General features: G+C 40.4%; 1 protein-coding gene across 1 annotated transcript in view; it reads right to left on the bottom strand.

Moving 5' to 3' along the window:
• Positions 1 to 17,885, bottom strand: part of LOC126095368 (uncharacterized) — a 561,268-nt gene that overhangs the window by 19,356 nt on the left and 524,027 nt on the right. The window contains exons 9-10 of the mRNA XM_049910174.1: positions 8,956 to 9,262; positions 5,269 to 5,394 (exon numbers count right to left, since the gene is read on the bottom strand). Coding sequence (XP_049766131.1) covers positions 5,269 to 5,394; positions 8,956 to 9,262 — 433 coding nt within the window. The remainder of the gene's footprint in view (positions 1 to 5,268; positions 5,395 to 8,955; positions 9,263 to 17,885) is intronic.

The raw sequence follows: 17,885 nt of genomic DNA, 5'->3' as shown, positions 1-17,885 counted from the left end.
CGAAACAAAGGTGGTCCATTGTAATATGAGACACAATTTAGGTCGAATAAATGACGATACAGCTACAGTAATTTGGTTCGAGTCGTAAGCTTGGCAGTTAAGCTTTACCAGGTAGCCATTGCTATGCGTCAGGTGCTCCGTCCATATTTATACGGGTACCCTTCCTTTTTTACGTGCTTCGTCTGGTTTGAATTGATTGCTTATTTTTCTTTGATCTAATAAGTGCCGTTCTCTTTGTTATAGGTGTTTACGTCACTCTAAGCTGAAAATACACTACTGTACTGTGTCAAGCATTGTTTGTCGCATTCTGATAATGTGTGTTTACGGCCTGTCGCCACTTGTGGCATGGCTTGCTTTTGTGCGCCTCACCGCCGCTTACAATTTAAAAAAAGAGAGAGAGAGAGAGAGAGAGAGAGGAATCGTCTCATTATCGAAACAATGGCCAGAGACTGCTATTTGTTGTTACTTACACCGCTGCTTTCTTTGATAATGATCAACAAGAACCAAATAATAGGCTGCGTATGATAGAAGATGTTCTGAACGAGAGTTTAGCGAAAATTTTTCTCCGTTTGAAAATCTTTGCAGATGCCTCTTTAGTACATTATATTCTGCACAGAAATTAGTCATCTTAGATTTAAAAATCTAGTCAATTGCCGTGCTTCAATTCTGACTGTATCACTATTAGGCATAAGATTAATACGAATATAAACATGACATGATATGTTTGCTGTTGTCTCACTCTAGTTTCGTAGTTTATTAGGCAGACAGGATTTAAATGAGATAACAGCAAACATGAAAGAATACATGGCAAAATTTTTATATTCGTATGGTGAAGAGAATACTGTGTGTGATTCACAATTCATAAAAGTTCCTATTAGCAACCATCTCTTCTCACAAGTAGGAAAAAATTCAGAACGTAGAGTTGGCCATATTGACAAACATCCCAAACAGTCTTGCCAGTCGGATTTTCATAGTACATTGAAATGCTGCTACATTGGAAGATGAACAATACGGAATTTGTATTTACTTCGTTGGATAATGTATGAAAATGAAGTGGTCGAAACTCGGGGCGGAGAAAAAAGCTCGTCTTCCACCTTGTTGTAAAATTTTTTTTACTGACACAGAGGTTTTGGCGCCAGTATTTATCTTTGTGCCTGCAAAGCATGCCTGTGTAGCGTTACATATATTCAACGGCAGAATTTAGTTGTGGCGGCACCTACCAACATTTTTCAGAACTGCCGCTTACTTTGCACTCGATTCTAAGCCGCAGGTGGTTATTTGGATTACAAAAACCGGAAAAAAAGTGCGGCTTAGATTCGAGTAAATACGGTATTCAACATAATTCTCTGTCAATTACAGATGTTAGAACAGAGTCTTTATTATTAAATTATTCATTTATCATGTATTTTGTATTTGCGTGTATTTCATTAGTTTGCAATTCTAGCTAGTGCGTAGACTATCTGACTGCTGGATCACAGCTACAGATTGTTATATGCACCGAATTAGCTGTGTGGAATGAAAGCAGACGTGCACAGCTTGACCCTATAACAACATCAAACTACTATTCTTTTTAAACAGAGCCGTGCATAGCCCAAGTACTTAAAGTACGAGTAACTGTAGGTACAGACGCAACTGGTTTGCTTGTATGGGATGTTGTTTGGGGAGAGTAACTACGCAGCAGAAATCCTTAGGTGCCGTTGCATTACAAACATGTGTCTAACACATATTGCTCATTCGAGATCTCATATTGCCTGAGATATTCATTTCTGACTACTGGTTCATGATCTCAATACTCACTATAAGATCATCTACCATATGTACATGTAGGTAGACTTATTCAAAAGCACAGCCAGCTTTTAAGTATTGTATTATCTTCACAGATATTGGGTGTCACATAATGAATGTCATGAATCATCAGACTAATGCTGCCACTTAAGACGTTATAGCCTCAAACATGTATCTGCATGCATCAGTTTGTAACTATTGTCCTACTTTTATTCATCACTTCAGCAGATACAAATTTACCTAGCTAAAACCCACTCCCACATCGTGTTCTTTAAGTGCTGCCTAAGCGGTCAAACTCCCACCCGCCCCCAATGGCCTAACTGAAAAAAAAAAAAAAAAAAAAAAATTGCCTTTCTCTGGATCAAACTCCTCCTGTCACAACAACCTTCACCTTTTCAGATTCGACCAGTCCCTATCCCTCACAAACCTGGTCTGTAGAAATACATTGCTATGCCATAGGCATCCCAGCACCACCTCTGCTCCCTCTGCAAGATACTGTTATTGTGTAGCCCTAACTACGTAGATCAAATCTCTAACACCTGGAAGAGCATTCTAGACACAACCTCCATAAATCGTCCACTCCCGCCTTGGAGCATCACTACTCCTCAACACCTATCCTACATACAATAAACCCCCCATCTACCCCTCACAGCACCCAGGCCCTGCCAAGTGACCTTTTAAACTTGCCACATCCCCCAAAACTCTCTCCCAGCATTCCACAGAATCCAGAACCTGAACAAACACAAAACACAGTTAGTAACCTTATTGACAAAAACCTCAATCCCACAACGTTTCAGTCCTATCCAGAGCCCTCGCATTCAGCCCCACTCCCATGTTTAACCATACTGGACTTGTCAAAGACCTACTCTCTTTCTTCTGAGTCACAAAGTGGAAACACTTCTTGGCTACCAATCACTTCAACTAAAACCAACCTAATCCTAACATTAAAGCTTGTATCTTCCAGTTCACACCACCATCTGTCTGTGCCCCTTCCCAATTAACCATTCCTGATCAGCATCTAGGAATTCCTTAACTCCAACTTGGCCTCACTATCCTTCTTCAGATCCCTTCCTAAGAACACTATGCACTCAACAGAGGAAAGGACAACATTCACAACCTCAAAACCAATCTTGAGCTAACGATCCTCCGTGCATACTGTCATGATGATTCATAGTGACTACCTGACAGAGGACTTTCGCCAACTGTCTGACTCCTCCATCTAGAAGCTCTGCCGTAGTGATCTCACCACAGAAGTCCACCATAACCTCCAATTCATACTGAAATCCTTAGACCCATCCCAGAACCTTTACCCTGAGTCCATCTCCCTCCTCAACCCAATGACACCCCACATACCAACCTTCTATGCTCCCGATAATCCACAGACCCAACAATCCTTGACATTCCATACTAGGTGCTTATTGTGTTCTTATTGAAAGAATCTCTGCTCTTCTTGATCAACACCTCCAGCCAATTGACCATAACCTAGTATCGCACGTCAAAGGTACTAACCACTTCTCCATCACCAACTCTCCTCTATCCCCACCCCTTTACTTTTTGGATCCATACCCCCTATAAACTAACATCCCTAATGCCCAAAGCCTTGCCACTATAAATACTATCTTTCACAACGTTCTCACTTCTCATACACCTTACCAACTATATCCTGACAAAGTACTACTTCCCCTTTGAGGGGAAGGTACTCAAACAAATCTGAGGCACAGCCACGGGCACTGGCACAGAATCCTCCTACGCCAACCTTTTTATGGGCCACCCATACGATTCCCTCTTAGCCTCCCAAAACCCCAAACCTGTTGTCTGGTTCAAATTTATTGATGATATCTTCATGACCTGGGCGTAGGGCCAAGATACCTCCACAGCCTCAACATCTTCTCTTCCATCCCCTTTACGTGACTCAATGTACCACCTTCCTGGACGTTGGCGTCCACTTCTCTGATGGCTCTATCCACGTGTATGTCTGCATTAAAACCACTAATCCCAAAGCACCCCCATTTCAACAGCTGTCAATGCTTTCACACCACAGAATCTCTCCCACAGAGCCTGGTCACATATGGATGTGAATGCAGTGATGAGAACTTCCTTGCCCAACGTGCTGAAGGTCTCACAAGTCTTCAGAGAGTGGCTCCCCCCCCCCCTCCTCCTCACCCCCCTCCCCAACTTAGTCTGCGAACAGATTTCCCATGCCATATCCTCGTGCATCAATATTCCTTCCACCACACCCAAAAATAGCTACAAAGGAGCACCCTGCTCGATATGTAATATCAGCCTGGACTGGAACAATTGAACCATGTCTTTGCCACCGCTTTTATTATAATGCCCACCCAAGCTACAAGTCATCGTGGTCCACTTCTATGCCACTCCCAGCCCCATGCCTCAGGGATCATATCCCTTTGGAAGACCTAGGTGCAAGACCTGCCCAATCCACCCATCCAGCACTTCCTACTTCAGTCCTGGCACAGGCTTATTTTACCCTATTACAGGCAGGGCCACCTGTGAAAGCAGGAATGAATGGTCACAGCCAATGGCTGCTTCACAACCTGGACCATCTCGATCTCTCTCTCCCCTTCCTCTGTCCTTTCACCCCCTCTCAATCCACAGCTTCACATCATCTTCACATTGCACCACACCCCACAGATTCTCGTTCCTTTGCATCACAAACCCAACCCGTGTGGCTGCCACCCCTTCCACCCACATTCCTAGCCAGCAGACATACTGCCTCCCTCCAAGCCAGTAGTTACACACCTCAGCCCCTTCTTACTTTCCCTCTACCCACCATCCCACCTGACATAAACCCCACCCACCCCACCCCAACTGCCAAAACTGTAATGCCAGAATTGTTTGACCAGCACATAGGGGCGTGTGTGTGTGTGTGTGTGTGTGTGTGTGTGTGTGTGTGTGTGTGTCTCCACGCCTGTCAATGATTCAACCCTTCTGCTATTCAGTGTGTGGTCTCCTTTATGCCTAAATTATTTACATTCTATGGAAACTTTCTTACTAGTGTAGATACCACTTTTTATGTCTTGCTGCAGTACAATGAAAATTATACAGAGGAATAAAATATTATCAAAAGAAAGTACAGTGTACTGCAGGAAAACAGAAATATGTGGCAAGCACAGAGAAGCCAGTGGGAAGGAACAGAAGACAGAATCCAAGGTTTATCTGTACTTCACAGTGTTAGTAGATGACAATTACTCAAAGCACTCAAAGAAGCTCATATTATTCCTCTTGCCTTATACTTTTTTGCAAAGCACTATTAATGGACATTATAGGTGGTCCCACCTCTGTAGAACTTGTAGAAGAATGCATAGTATTATTGAATAGATGTGGCAATGGTGTAGATAATATTCATTTGTAACTGGTCAAAGACCATCCCACATTCTCTCTCTCTCTCTCTCTCTCTCTCTCTCTCTCTCTCTGCTTTTTGTGAAGCACATAGAAAGACAAAGACGAAAAATTCTTGCTCACCCGCACAAAGACATTCCTGCCAGCAATATTGTATTTTCCCTCCCCGACCTTTCTGACCTTGAGCTTAGGGCACCTGCCAGATGGACAGTGACACTGACGTTGTGCTAGGCGTGTTGCTTGCTGTACCTGAAACACAAAGACATGTTGAGCCATTTAACAAGGAATTATTTCAATGGTATGGAAAAAAGTTGAAGTAAAGAGCTAATGAAATTAGTCACTGTAATCATCAGCTTTGTTTAAATTTTTGATTTTGTAGCCTTTTAGGCATCTAACTTTTGTAGAGAGCAAAAGTTCCTACCATATAATTTTAATAATGTAGGAAAGCACAGATTGCCACTTACCGTAAAGAAATTTTGCTACTTGCCATAAAGAAAATGTGTCAAGTTGCAGACAAGCACAACTTCTAAGACACTTTCAATGTGCCTTTCTGCAACTTGACATGTCTTCTTTATGGTAAGTAGCAATCCATCTTTTCCTACATTGTTGATATTCCTATCTGGAGTTTCCACTGTTTGATACTATATAATTTTAATACATCAAGAAAGAATTGCTGGCCAATGTTTAAATTCAGCAGGTAAAATGTATAGCACTGCTGGCAAACACATATAAAAGTGACAACACTATCCTCACTTTCAGAACTACTAGGGAGGGACAGGTTTGGGCACAGTAGGTCACCCAAACTCCTCGATGAGAGGTTCCACCTGTAATGTGTAAGAGGGCAGATATTTCACCTCTGAGATCAGAGTGACCTGCAGTGCATAATGAACGGAATATGAAAGGAGACACATCACACTAGGCATCCATCAGGGATCAACTGTAGGGCTGTTGTCATTTTCCTTATATATTAATAACATATTTTTCATGCTTTTGCACTGCACGTATCCATTGCATGCCAAAAATTTTCAATTATTGTTTCTGAACTTCAGAGCATAAAATTTAATGGAAACTATTTCATTCATTAAATTTGCTGAGCTATTTACAACAGGGTGAATAAAATACAACTCTAGCTCAACATTGCTGAATTTTGAGGATTTATCACAGTGTGTCAATAACTCATTAATTTGCATCTGCACGAATCCCTTTCACATGTTGTTCTAAACAATATAGAAATTCCTTTCAGTTAGTCAGCAATATAAAGAAAATATGGATTGCTACTCATAGTAAAGATGAAACGTTGAGTTGCAAATAGGCACAACGAAAAGACACTTGCACATTAATTTTGGACATGCGGACCAGAAAGGGCATTCCAGTCCAAGCTGCTGGAAATGGCAGTCATGTTTGCATGAAGTGTGGTTGCTTGTGTGAAGGATGTGTATGTGTATTTCCTTTTCTGAAGAAGGCTGTGGCCAAAAGCTAATTTGTAAGTGTGTTTTCTTTGTACCTGTTGACATTCCAATCTCGCAGTCTACAATTAAAGAACTTGATGGAATGCTGGACAAGCTCTTAATAGAATGGGAATACTTCTTTGATCCGGAAACTATATGGATCACTCTACTTTTCCAATTCACTGGAAACTTTCCCTGGTGCATCAAAATAAAAATGGCTCACGGGCATGATTTTTCCATCTTTGATTACTTTGATCTCCTCAGTGCCTTGACTTATTTCTAAGATCCTTTGCAAGATGCACTACTGTATGATCACATTGTCCCTTCTTCTGGCGAATAGGTCTGATTAGATCTAGTCTAATGGTGTAGATACTGCATGCTTTGTTTGCTTTAACAACTATTTTGCCATCACAACACCAAATACCTATTCTGAGGTATAACAAAATTTACAAGATGCTAAATTACTGCCAGTGCCTCTGCAGTCCACAAGTGTTTGTGCCCTCTGCGCATCTAATGTGGCTTGCCCCATAAAAAGAGAGAAATTATAAATTTTCATACTAGAAGAAATTTACAGAAGCTAATGGATTACCTCTAAAAATAATGGCAGCTCATTTTCCAGCTGTGTCCATAGAAAAAGAAGGCAACTGATAAGTAAATAGACTACAGTAAAATTCACTACTGAAGGGTCAATGACCTACTCTCAAATCATTGAAAAACATTGGAAAATTCAGCAGAGTGTGTCAATCAATCAGAAGAATCAAATTCAATTAAGAATACAATTCTGGAAGTTTTAGAAGAATTGTTGGAGCAGTAAAGAAAGAAAAGATTGGACTACCTCAATACAAATATAGTAAGAAAAGTTCTGACAGAACGTAAATAATCTTAGGAGTAAAGACCACTCACTGAATAACAGAAGCACTAAGTCATCAATAGGTACACACAATATATTGGATAAAATGAGTGCTCAAAAGAAATGATAATTCTATTAGAATAACAATATAGAAAGCTAAATGATTAATTAAAAAGATTAACTAGAGAGGAGTGGGTGAAAAGTCAGTGAGACAAGAGAGAACTAGAGAAATTTTAGAAGAAATATATAGAACAGCAATGCAACTAACAAATAAAAATTCAAGAAACTTCAGCAAAGACCACAGAGTCAATAAAAACGAAATGGCATGAAGATTGATTGGAATAACTTTAGGAATTGACAAAGAATATGTACGGCAAATTTTGCATAACCAATTTAACATGAGAAAAAGAGTGTGTGAATTTGGTCCTGAAAATCATCATGACTGAACAAAAATAAGCTCATGAAAGTGTTTTTATTCACACTTTGAATGCCACTGAAAATGATCCTAATTTCTGGGTAATCTTGGTTTTTACAGTACAGTATCCCAGCGTTAGACCACCCACTTTATTCACCTGACCTAGCACCATGTAACTTTTATTTATTCCCCAAGGTCAAATCTATGTTAAAAGGAACCAGATTTCACTCCACTGAAGCAGTGAAAGGAAAAGTGGCATGTGTCATCAGGGAGTTCACAGACAAAGACTTGCAGCATCGTTTCCATAAGCGGAAAATTTGCATGGAGTGTTGTAGGGATAGAGGAGGGGAGCACATTGGCGGTGACAATAACTAAATATGTATGGTTTTGAAATAAAATTTTTTGCAACAACAGTCCTGTTATTTTATAGCCACACCTCATATACGCTCACAGTTGTGGCACCTCCAAGTCTTAAAATTTTCACAAAAAGGCCCAACCAACATGGGTCACTGGCATTCCATTAAATTTGAAGAGATTGCACTAAATTTTGTGTTTACATTCATAGGGCAAAGTAAAACAAATGTGATGTTTTGAAAAAAGGTCAAGATTTTCAAACCACTTCTGTATAATTTACACAAAAATATGTGAGGACATGCTATTTTACTTTTAACTGTGTCTGACTATAAATGATAAATCACAGAACTTGGAGACATAGAGGCTGCAAGGGTACCTACTAATATGATGATTAAATGAAAAAGTGGTTGTCCAGCGTGGACAACTTTTTGCAAATTTGGCACTAGTAAGCACTCTCTTGCCCTCATTGACATATAGACTTTACTATATGTGTAGAGGTTTCTAATACAAGTTCTCTTTTGGATTTGCAAAAATCAAGAATAGCTCACATTATACTGGATGGACATAAGTCAAACTACAGCCTCTTAACAAACGAATTGCAGTAAGAATTTAAATACACTGTTGACACCATCTCACACGGCTGTCCAGTTTCGCACATTTAAAATGAAAAACTGCTGTTCAGTTTGTGAAGGTCATAGTTAGAAAGCTGCTAGGGACTTCACGACTATCAATGTCACACAAACCTTGCGGTCAAGCTCTGTAACATCCTCTGCACGGCTGCCATCACCATCTAACTCCAACTCGCCATCAGCATCATCGTGGTCAGCATCACCATCTGCATCAGCACTGCCGCGTGACCAGTCGTCGTCAACTTCAGTGGCATCACTCGGTACTCCGTCACTCGCTGCATGACCCTCACTAACGGTGCGCCGTGCATCGTGTGGTGGTGATGCCGACGAATCCAGCATGAGGCTTCGCCTGTCACCACTACGCGGCCGCCCCTTCCCCCATCGATTGCCACTCGCTGACATCGAGATGGCCGATGATGAGCTGCAGGCAGGATAGTAATTAACATTGTCACCTGTTGTCATCCCCAGATACTTGTGCAGTTTTGTAATGAACTTGGAAATTATCACAGTTATCTTAGTGAAGAACATGATCCACCAAGTCTGATTTTTGCAACATGTTCCTAACAAGTCATCTGTATTAAAACTACATGAGTACAGCTACTTGATGCTTTTAAAACATGAATAATTCATTGAAACACTTTTTTTGAGAATACAAGTCTTGGAGATTTAATTAAGAAAAGACTAACATTTGTGCCATATTTTCTTTATAATTAAAATTTTTGGTAATTACATGTAATTAGTTGGCTGTGTTTAAAATTATGTTTTGTAATTTGTTATGCAGAATATTTTCTTACAAATGGGAGTATATTGGTATTGATGTCACCAGAGTCATAATGATAGTGTGTTTGTTGTGTTTTATTAAAATTTTCTTCTTAAAGTAATAAAAGTGATAAATTATGCCAACAAAAGTAATGTGACATTTATGAAATGCATTTTACATTGGAAAATAATTGTAATAGGAAATATTTGGTGACTCATGAATGTAACATCTGTGTACTGGGTATTTGGTATGCCAGTTTTTGTTACTGTCTGCAGCATAGTGTCTTACGTATTAATGAAAGTGGAAACAACAATAAATATTCACAAAAGTCGTGAACTAAGCTGAATAAGACTATCCATTTAATGATACACATAAAATCAAATGCAACATTTTAGAACAAATTGGGAACAGAAATTTTGTAACGAAAAAGAAAATTACAAGGAATAACAACTTGTCATAATGAACAGAAAATCCTCTTTTTTGTGATGATGTAGATATGACATTTGCTAAATAATTTATTAATTGTTGGTTTATGTGTTGCAGTTTAGAGATGGCTAGTTGGAGGGGAATTCAATAAGTAATGCAACACTTTTTTTTCTGAAAGCAGGTTGGTTTTATTCGAGATTCCAATACACCATATTATCCCCCACTCTTTTAGCTGCAAAACCCTATTTTTTAACATACCTTCCTTTCAAGGCAACAGCTTTACGATACATTACTGGGAGGGCCTGCATCGCCACACGGTATCACTCTGCTGGTCGACATCAGAGCCGACATCACCCTGCATCAGTAAGCTCCCCACCATCTATGTACTGCTTCTGGAGTGCATCCTCTGTTGGGCCAAACAGATAGAAGTCGGAAGGTTTAAGATCCGAGCTGTAACGTGGATGAGGAAGAACAGTCTATTGACATTTTGTGAGCTCCTCTCACACGTGCAGACTTACGTAAAGTCTCGCATTGTCATGGAGAATGAGAAGTTCATTTGCATTTTTGTGGTGACAAACTTGCTGAAGTCCTACACTTCAGAGTTGACCGTTGCACCAGGAGGGAGAACACGAAACAGAATAACACCCTTTTTCTTCGGAATAGAGGTGGTGTGGCACCAGTTCACGGGTTACCATTTTGTTTCCGGTTCAAAGTGATGAACCTCTTGTTTCATTGCCTGTGGTGATGATCGAGAAAAAAAATTTTATGATCAACCTCATAACATGGAGGCAATTCCACACAGATGGTTCTTCATTGCTTTTTATGATCTTCTGTTAGGCCTGGAAGGCACACACACCTTTGTATACCCCTAAAGGTGGACGAGTGTGTCAGCACTACCAACAGAGACATCCAATTGAGCAGCGAGATGTTCATCGCAAGTTCCAGCACTGCAGGAGTCACAGCTGTGTGCGACTGGCCAGAACACGAGGGCTCGTACAGGTTCACGTGACCTCGTTGCAATGACGACAGACACCTTGCTCACCGTCTCACTGTATTTTTGTTCAGTGTAAGGTCTCCGTAGACCGGGGCTTCCCGACGAGTGGTCCGCAGACCACTTAAGGGTCCGCTGGCTCTTTCTAGGGGATCCGCGGCCACCTTTCACCAAATTGTGTAAAATAATGAGTAAAATTATTGAATAAAAATATGAAAATTAAATTCTTCACTATTTTTTTCGTGTGAAAAATGTGTACTTTTACTTCACGTCGTCTTCCCAAGCAGCCTTTGCGGTTCCTAAGTGAGAACGCATACACAGTTTAGTGCCAGAGAATGTGGCTTCTCTGATCAACTGTTTCGCAACAATACGGGGGTCGTTTGTGCGCCGGCTCACAGTGCTAGATGCGCTGAAACCTTTTACGCACGTGCAGAGCGAGCACTGTCGACCGATCACAGCGCTCGCTGGCACGTATGGGGCCCCAGGCATCATTAAATGTTAAACTTGCTTTGTCAGTGCGCTACCTATTTCGTAAGTCGATTTTTGACCAGTTTATTACTTCTAACACGGATCGGTGGCTGAAGTCAGAATCATTGAAGAAGGGTTTAGTTTCTCCATCGCCTTCACGACAAAGGAAGTTTCCAGTCGAATGAGGAGGGAGGACGGCCAAAGGAAGAACAATCACAAGAAGCTTCACAGCCGGATTTATTATGTCAAAATGCTGCAAGTACTCCATTGGTTGCGATATCCTGTGGAATTGGAATAACCGAGAAGCGTAAGTACAACGAAAGCTATTCAGAAATGGGCTTTATGGAGACAAAGGAGGGTAAAGCTCAGTGTGTAATTTGTGCGCGAGTCCTTCCGGACAGTTCAATGGTTCCAATTAAATTGCGCCGTCATTTTGAAGGTACTCACCCAGATTTCCAGGCTAAAGACATCGACTTTTTCAAAAGGAAGAGTGCTGAACGAGCTGCTTCTCAGTATTGCATGAAAACTCGCGCAAAAACAATTAATGAAAATTCATTAAAAGCTTCTTTCTTGGTTAGTTATCGAGTGGCAAAAACAGGCAAAGCTCATACCATTGCAGAAAATCTCATAAAAAGGTGTGTTAATGATATTGTTTCTTGCATGCTAGACGAAAAGGCAGTAAAGCTTGTATTTTCGGTGCCATTATCAAACAATACTGTCAAGAGACGCATTGTTGACATGTCAAATGGTGTGAAAGACGCTCTTGTTTCTCGCATCCAAAACAATTCATTTTCTCTGCAGATAGATGAATCCACTGATGTTGCAGGATTAGTGATTTTATTGGCTTTTGTCTGGTATGAATATTCTGGATGTTTTGAGGAGGACCTCGTATTGTGCAGACCACTACCTGCCCACACAACAGGTGCTGAAATATTTCATCTATTGGATGACTTTTTTAAGGACTAATGAAGTTTCATAGTCTAATTGCATAGATGTGTGCACAGATGGTGCAATAGCTATGATGCATTCTACAGTCGAAGCAATAATGAAACTAAAAGAAAATGCCAAGAATTGCAGCAATAGTCATTGTGCTCTCCACAGATTCACTTTAGCTCTGGAACAAATGCCTCTTTATGTCAAGAAAGTTTTAGACGAATCCATTCAAATCATTAACTACATAAAATCAAGGCAATTGAAGTCAAGACTTTTCACAATACTGTGTGAAGATATGGGAAGCCTTCATCATTCCCTGCTTCTTCACACAGAAGTGAGGTGGCTCTCACGTGGGAATGCACTGTCTTGGTTGTACGAAGTCTTAGCTTTCCTTTTGGAGCACAACACCAAATTAGCAGACCTTATTAATGATGAAAATTGGCAGTATATACCTTCCTATTTGTCAGATATTTTCTCTAAAATGAATGAAATGAATATTTCACTCCAAGGGCAAAGTGAAACAAAGGTCACTGCTATCGACATGGTTTGAGCATTCAAGAGGAAAATCAATTTTTGGGCAGAGAGTGTCAAGGAGGGGGAGGTCGAGTGTTTTCGTCTCCTCAAGGAGTTTTTGAAAAACAAAAACATAGGTGCTTGGGAAGAATTTGTTTCATCAAATCCTGGAACATCTCCGAAGCTTGATGTCATTGTTGGAGCATTATTTCCCATCAGCTGAAGATGAGAAGCTGCAGAAATACAAATGGGTGGTCAACCCATTCACTGTATCCAAAAAGCCGAACATTCTATCATCAAATGAATATGAGTTGTTTATAGAAATTGCCACAGACCCTACCTCGAAATGAAGTTTTGACATTGACGGTTACTCTCACTTTTGGATTCGTTTGGATAACAAGAAATACTACCCCCTTGTTGAAAAGGCAATCAGTACTTCTTTGTTTGCCACAACATACATGTGTGAATCTGGATTCTCGATCTATGCTGCCCACAAAACTAAGTACCGAAGCTGTCTAGACGCAGAACCAGACATCCGTCTCCAGTTGTCAAGAATTGAAGCCAACTTTTCAAAATTGTGTCAACAGAAGCGCCCTCAACCATCACATTAGGATTCCATTATTATTCATCTATAGTAAAGAAGAAAGCATTTTTCTTTATAGATGCTCAGTGAGCTTATCTGAACTATAACTCTGTAGGAATTTTGTTTATGTCTTCTATCATTTACAAAATAATTATTAATTGAATTCTGTTGGCATTGATATTTTTGTTACAAAAATTAAAATGATCTCTAAAGCTAATTTCTTTTATTTATAATATATTCCGTCCTCTCAGTTAAAAATGTGGTGTGCCTATACTTCAGTTACAATTACTTGCTATTACTCTGACACTATATTGTGGCAACTGGCTGTGAGCATAAACAAATGAGGACTTTTCACATGCCACCTTATAAAAGGTAAACCTCCTCTGCCAGAATTGTTTCCTTTCAGGAAAAAGTCTTATTTTCTGTTAAATACTTTGTCTTCTTACACAGAAATAAGAGAGTCTGTTTGTTTATTTCCCTAATTTGCTTACAGTCAAGGCTGACTGCCACGATATAGTGTCCAAGTAGTAGTTGAAGTTGTCAGCTGTGGCTAAACTGTTGCCATGCTGCCTGCCAGTTGCCAGCTACCAACTGACTGTACACTGTTGCAACGCTGCCTGCTAGCTGCCGACTATGGACTGACAGCTGCTGTTCAGTAGATATGCACAAACGTAAAAATAACTAGATTTTCTGAGCTGTTTACATGGGCACGAAAATCAATTGTGGAACTGGAAAACGGCTTTATAAAAGCAGATTTCCACAATCGATTTTGAAGAGTTTACCTGACCAACCAAAAGCAGAACTGGGACATCCAGTTTTGGAAATGCATGTAAACTGGGTGAATGTATTTGCACACATTGCGCAACAGATGTCACAATAGTCCTTTAAAGGCAATACCTTGGCCTCTTTTCTTTCTTGATGTGTTTTTATCCTGAATCATGGGTCTGCCTCTTTTCTTCACAGCCACGTGGAATGGCCGCACAATCGAAGGCGCCATGTCATCGTGGATTGCGCAGCCACTCCTGCCGGAGCTTCGAGTCCTTCCTTGGGCAGGTGTGTGTGTGTGTGTGTGTGTGTGTGTGTGTGTGTGTGTGTGTGTGCTCAGCAGTTAAGTCCCATAGACTTAACATACATTTGAACATTTTTCTTTTGATTTCATGAAAAACCACACACACACACACACACACACACACATACATATGACTGTTACGAAATATGCATGCTCCTTACACAACAGTAGCCAAACAGTGGAAGTGAACAGACCACAAGCGGCAGTTCATCAACAGCGAACAGTTTGGACGTTGGACGTGACGTTGATTGCTCTTGGAGGAAAGGGCAGCTCCAACATGTGAAATGTCAATTACCAAGTAATTTTAATCAGGCTATAGTGTGTTGGACAAAGAGAGTAAATCCACTAGTAAGTGTCTGGATACAGTGGGAATTCAAATTGGATTGTTAATTTCAAGTTGTTTGCATTGATCTCCAAACCAAAGACTATTGATATTTTGAGGGGTGGGGGTCGTTGGGAACATGGCATTTGCTTTAAGAAGCTTTCAGTTCCCATCAGTTTCGTCCGCCGTGGATTTTCGACTGAAGAAGGGGTCCGCCAGCTGAAAAGGTTGGGAAGCCCTGCCGTAGACATTCTGCAAGCAATTATCTGCAATGCTCTATTTTGCTGCCAAAACAAACTCAATGACAACTCTCTGCTTGCAACACACTTCTGTTACAAACACCATTTTGAAAGGTATGTATAGTGGTGCTATCTATCAGGATTTCATAATACTTACAGCAGTTGAAGCTGGAATATTCCATGATGTTCCGTAACAAATTCAACATTTTTTTCAACCAAAAATGGCCGAGCAAAAAATGCGTTGCATTACTTATTGAATGCCTTTTGTAGTTTTCCAGCTGAATTAGGTGTTTTAATTAATATGTGTGTTTTGGCTATTCTAATAGCATTTTGCAACAAATATTTCAACAGTGAGTACAAATGGAAGATTAAAAATAACAGATTACATTTATTACGTACCACACTGGTGCGCAAAACTTGAAGGCGAAAGTAACTTTTTCATGAAGTTGTTTCCCTGCCAAGTCACATAGCTTGATGAAACTTGGAACACATAGAAAGAACTGTTGCAGTAAAGCACAGAAGGCAAGTGAAAGAAATAGCCAATAAAACTAACAGACACCATAGTTCATTTTGGTCCCCTAGACATTATAGAAGGTGGATGTGTGATCCACATGGAAGGCAAAGTTTGGTCTGTGACATGCTCTCATGCTGGCCACATAGTTTGTCACAAATTCTTGTGATAGGGCATTCTGTACCTCCATCAGAGTGATTGACAGCTGTCGGGTGGTAGTTGGTGCATGTGGAAAATACGTTTCCCCAACACATCCCACATGTAGTCAGTGATATTTAAGTTGGGGGAACTGGCAGGTCAGTCCATTTTCCAGATAACTTCTCATTCCAAGAGCTGCTTCACCTGCGCTGTTTGATGTGGTCGTGCATTGTCATCCACACAACTGAAATCAGAGCCAAATGCACACCCCTGAAAAGATGAACATGGGAAAGGAGTACAGTGTCACAATAACGTTGAACAATGAGTGTACAGTGTTCAAAGATTCGGAGATCAGTGCACCCGTGCAACATTATGCCTCGTCACACTGCAAGACCCGGACCACCAAAACCGTCATGTTTGACAATGCTCCTGAGGGCATTACATGTTCCCACCTCCTGCCATATGAGGGTATGTCCACCATTGTTGAAGTTGATCATTTTGATTGTCCAGGTGTTGATGTGGGGAGGTATAATGTTGAAGGGGCATGTTGGTATACATATCTTTGAAAATGGTACTCTCACTGGACAACGTTAATCTGACACTGTAATCATTCCCCATGTGTGTCTTTTGAGGGGTGGATTTGGCCCCAATTTCATTTTTAGGGATGACATTGTGCAACTGCATTGAGCAGCACTGGTGGAGCAGCTCTTGGAACAGGAGGATATTCGGCGATTGGGCTGGTCTGCCCATTCCACTGACATAAGTCCAATTGACCAGCTATGGTAGCACCTTAGGGAGACGTATTGCAACATGGTGATCACATGGCCTGTTTAGAAGCATGTCTCGTCTTTTGTAATGCCCAGTGGACCATCATGGATTGCAGTGATGTAATTATTCTCTTCAAGTAGAGATGTCATTACTGTTCATCTCACTGTATATTTCTTTCAGTTACCTTCTGTATTATACTGCAGCAGCTCTTTCTATGTGTGACTCAAGTTTCATTGAGACACGTTACTTGGCAGTGCCACATCATACCAAAGTTACTTTTGTCCTTAAGTTTTGCATGCCATTTTATGATGTATATCATAGGGTGTGAGCTGGTGAAGTTTAATACTATGCAATGAAATTTTATTAAGGAAGAGTGGATTTCAAATCCTGATAAGGTTTTCTGTGGCTTCCCTATATCACTGTGTACGATTCCTCCGGAAAGATAATGACAAATTTCATTCACCAAATGTGTCTTACCAATTTAGTGTTCTATCTCTAATGACACAGAAGTCAGTAGGATGCTGAAGTCTAACTTACCTTGCTAAACACTTACTCCTTCATTTCAGTGATCATTCAACAGATTTCACATGTGCACTGGAAATACATTTTCTCTACTTGAATAACTTACACGAATGTGGTGGGGTAAATTCACTAGAAACCACCCCTATTTGCCTTGTCATTTTCAAGGCTCACAACTGCTAACAGAAGTAGAGATCAATTGGCATACATTAGAGGAAGTCCCATGTGTGAAGTCCATTGCCATCAAGACAGATAATAAATAAAGCAATGTAGCACCAGCACATTGATAATTTAACTAAAGACCACAGTTCTTCTCATTTTGCACTTACAAATCTCTCTCACTCTGTTGTCATGGATATGTGATTCCTAGCATGCTTTCTATACTTTCTCTCAATGTTGTCCTATGACATGATCTTCTGAGACAACACAGCTAAGGTCAAAAAAGTACTTATTCCGTGTAAGTGTTGAGCGAGGATATTATGAAAGTCAACAACAACTTTCACAAGCCTCTTCAGCAACCATATGAACAATAGTTTTTCTAAAGCTATCATAAAAATTTCTGGATGGAACAATATGTAAAATAAGGTCAAGGCAACCAGTCACCTATAGCAGACTAATGTGGTGTGCAAATACACACATAACAGAAATCAGTATTAACTAACATTCGAGCTCTGGCTCTTTTTCTAGTTGAAAATGCACACATTCACATACACAATCACACAGACACCAAAACGTGTCCTACCGCAGCTGCAGCATCACATATTACTGATTATTAATTACTGAGAGCAGTTGCCTAGGCTGATG

The sequence above is a fragment of the Schistocerca cancellata genome, chromosome 8 (genome assembly GCF_023864275.1).
Source record: "Schistocerca cancellata isolate TAMUIC-IGC-003103 chromosome 8, iqSchCanc2.1, whole genome shotgun sequence".
Taxonomy (NCBI): Eukaryota; Metazoa; Arthropoda; class Insecta; order Orthoptera; family Acrididae; genus Schistocerca; species Schistocerca cancellata.
The sequence above is the reverse complement of the archived record's forward strand: the minus strand, read 5'-3'. Positions and strand labels throughout refer to the sequence as shown.